Source organism: Papilio polytes, unplaced genomic scaffold, assembly GCF_000836215.1.
Source record: "Papilio polytes unplaced genomic scaffold, Ppol_1.0 DF821845.1, whole genome shotgun sequence".
In the NCBI taxonomy this organism is placed as follows: Eukaryota; Metazoa; Arthropoda; class Insecta; order Lepidoptera; family Papilionidae; genus Papilio; species Papilio polytes.
This window is the reverse complement of record NW_013527359.1, coordinates 985,496-989,168: the sequence shown is the minus strand read 5'-3', so window position 1 is coordinate 989,168 and position 3,673 is coordinate 985,496. Positions and strand designations below refer to the sequence as shown.

The 3,673-nt window shown below is 35.7% G+C and overlaps 1 protein-coding gene across 1 annotated transcript in view; it reads left to right on the top strand.

Annotated features, from left to right (window-relative positions):
- LOC106107769 overlaps positions 1–3,673 on the top strand; it is a 24,063-nt gene that overhangs the window by 18,394 nt on the left and 1,996 nt on the right. Inside the window, exons 7-12 of the mRNA XM_013288770.1 lie at positions 54–297; positions 1,896–2,072; positions 2,457–2,615; positions 2,844–3,062; positions 3,175–3,288; positions 3,380–3,590. Of these exons, the coding sequence (XP_013144224.1) occupies positions 54–297; positions 1,896–2,072; positions 2,457–2,615; positions 2,844–3,062; positions 3,175–3,288; positions 3,380–3,590 (1,124 nt within the window). The remainder of the gene's footprint in view (positions 1–53; positions 298–1,895; positions 2,073–2,456; positions 2,616–2,843; positions 3,063–3,174; positions 3,289–3,379; positions 3,591–3,673) is intronic.

Sequence of the window (3,673 nt, the reverse complement as noted above, 5' to 3'; positions counted from 1 at the left end):
TACAAGGTATATTGATGATAGCTCAAATCTAACGAAGCTGTTAAAACTTCCAGATCAGCGGGTCAATCTTTAATACTGGAGACGTTCAGAAGAGTGCCACAAAATGGTGTAGGCATCCGTCGATTGGCCCAAGTGGCGATACCGCCGCCGGAGTCAACACCGCCCGCACCCCGTTCGCCTCGAGCTGTGGCATTGGCGTCCCCCGCGCCCGCACGACCTCCTACCGCCTGCTCCTCCACCAGCCAGTCCCTTGATAGACGCAAACTGCATTTGCCTCAAGTCACCTTCTCCAAGGAGGTCGGTAATGGTATTATTGTTTGAAATCAATTCTTCATACTGTAGATCTTCAAATCCTTTGAGTTCCACGTATAGAAGTACTCATCTGAAATTTACACTCACTTTACTGTAAAAATATTTAAAAGACCCCACTATCAATAATATAAACCTTTTCGTAAGAAATTTGTCATTTCACATGTTCAAAGTTCATGATTGACAGTCGCTGTCTTATCGTAGTTTTTGAAGTTTTCAACAATGTTACTGTTTGTACTTATCTTTTTTTAACTTTTTTTCTTTTGTATGTACCACGCATTTATGAAATATTTGTATGAACTTTTGGACTATTGAATTTAATGTTTCGAATTTGAATTCGTGCTAGTCATCTGTAGAGAAATTTTCAAATTAAAATTATTTTCGTGTAGAGATCAAAATTAAATGTGGTGCTAGTGTTCTTAGTAGATTTCTTTATTAGTAATTTAAATCTAGTATTTATTGGTTTTTGTGTGGACATTTTGTTTTAGTTTGAATTAAGTTCTGTTTTGTACAGTTTTAGCGTACCATGTTAATTATTTTTAAGGTAATATTATAGACTTCGTAATACATTCCATTACGTATAGATTTATTTATATTCTTTTAATGTACAGTTTGTTTTTTTTTAATTTAATTACATTAAGTTCACAAATTATTCGCAAATGGGGAATTGTTACGTTTAAGAAAAACTCTCTCTTGTTATTTTATTTTGTTACTTTTTTTAATACTTTGTCACATACAGCGTGTGTTATTTTGTAAAAATATTTTTTTCTGATATAATTTTTCTTTAGTTTTAATTTTGTGTTGCTGTATAGTTTTTGTTTACTGAAACCGTTGGTTTCCACTGCCAAAACACTTGTACCAAAATATCACCATCTCTGATACAGAAAAGTAATGTGACAGAGACGACACTATTTGTACATGATTTTCGGTCGTGGAAACCCATAGTAATAATTATGATTTGTAATAAACATTTGAGTTTTTTTTTTAATCTGTTAACATTATCATTTTTTCTTTAATTTATGTTTCTCTAATTTATGTTTCTTATTTAAGTGCAAATAAATTTATTGCTTTTGATTATTTTCCGTTTTATTTCTTCTTTTTTTCTTTTTACGTTTTTTTTTTACTTTAAACTCAACACCATAGACCAATATTGAGTTTACTTCAGTTGTAGATTTACCAAAAATATCATAAACCACAATAGTATTAAAATTTCAATATGAAGTATAGTAGACTATACTGACTAATACACAATGTAACGATGAATCGTTTACAAAATAAAATACAATTCAACAAAAGGTAATATAAAAACTTTAAAAAATAGTCAGTATATAATCAACTTGAATATAAAGACCTATTAATATTAAAACTACAAGATAATACAATTACGCCAGAAGACCAATTTTGAAGCAATAATACTTAAAACTGGTTAAGGATACGGTCATCTAATCCCATGGTCTTAGGATCAACCTTTCGATTATTGTCGTGAAACATTTCTTAGCACAAACGTAATCAAAATTAAAACAACAAAAATCTTTTATTCATTAGTTATACGACACAGGTCTTTTAAGACTGTTACGCTTTATCAGACACCAGGGACATCAACTGATGGCAGAAAGCGAGCGCTCCTAGCGGTTGTTGCGCGGGAACAGCACTACGCGACCTGCCTACAGTTCGGTCTGGTGAGGTTTGTCTCACCACTGGCAGAGAGAGCTGACCTCATCGCTCCCAGCGACCACCAGCTGTTGTTTCAGAATATCGAAGAGGTGATTACAGAACTCCTTGTTATGTTATGAACTGCGTTGTTTCTTTACAATAACGATGATACGGTAAGGTAATAAAATAATTTATACGTTGATAATAATTATTTAGATAGAAATACTTGCATACGTTGGGATCTAAATGCAGAGCCATCTTAAATCGGGCGCACACCTTTTACTTAACTATCGCAAAACAGTTGTGCGATTGTCAATTGTTTTGCAGCCAATTCAACTGATTAATTTTGTGTGCGCACCTCCATATAAGCTCACATGAATCAATACGGACTAACCGGTTGTTAGATAGTTTAAATTCAGATGTGCGCACGTTCTTAGATAGATATTACTAAAAAGGTTTTAAACGTTACTACCATTTTTCTTTTTCCATTACAGATCTTCAGGTTATCGGAAGATATACTAGACCAAGTGGTGCAAGATGACGGAGAGATACAGACGTCGACGGTGGTCGCAGTGTATTTACAGAAGACCCCTGTGTTCCTTAACCTTTATAAGAAATATTGTTTAGGACTTAAACGAGCTGATTGTGTGTTGGTAAGGTTTAAACATTTATGGTGCTAAGAAAAAAGTGAGAGAAGGTGTGGATGGATTGTGTGAAAGAAGATATGCTGAAGGGAATGAATTTAGATGTGACGTCTGATAGAGATATAAGAAATAGGAAAGCAGTACATACTTTGCCAACCCAGGACTTAAATGTATAAGGGCAGGTTGATGACAACGGTGCCAAAAATAAGTGTTCTTAAGCAATTCTTAATATTTTAGGTAAAAAAATCAAAAGACCCAAGTGGTGCGTTTTCTCGTTTCTGCACGAGTCCTCCGATACCGAGGAGAAGGCCTGACATCACATCGCTGGTACACAAACCACTGGAACAGTTCAGAGAGCTATTGAGACTTATGCGCGCGGCCGCAAGCGCTAACGGTGCTGGACCCTACGATCAGCTGGAGAAGAAACAATTGCAAATAATCGTTGAGCAGTTACAGGTAATATCTTTATTGGTATACTTGTAAATGATTATCATTTAATCAAGCGATTGCTATTAAAACTGAATTGACACATGACTTAAATGCTAAGATTGTGTTAATGTAATTTCAGAGTGGTTATCAAGATGTCACCGCTGGTTCTGGATTGATGGGATTAGCTGGCGATGGAAAACCTTTGTTGTCTGTTGCTGATCTGGAGAGTAGACTGGTGTTCACTAGGTGTAAGGTAATGAAAATGAATAACCAGTTCAATCAGTCCTTTGGCCAAAGATGGCCTTGTTAATAGATGGGATTCTAAATAAAATTGTTGTTTCCAGCCATTTGTTTTAAGCACTGCGGGTAGACAGTGGATATTCGGCGGTGAGCTATCCCGGGTAGAGGGTAGAGCGGTCAGACCTTACTGGGCGCTACTGTTCAGCGATCTACTTTTGTTCGCCACCGTGTCCAGAGACCGAGTGCTATTTGTCACCGAAGAACCGGTATCATTAGGATCGGTGTCGGAAGCTCAATTCAATATTAGGAAAAAAGGTAATTGCAATTACTTTTTTTCAAATGTAAACATTTGACACTAATTACACTGGACGGTACATTCCCGTTCCATTACTGAAAAT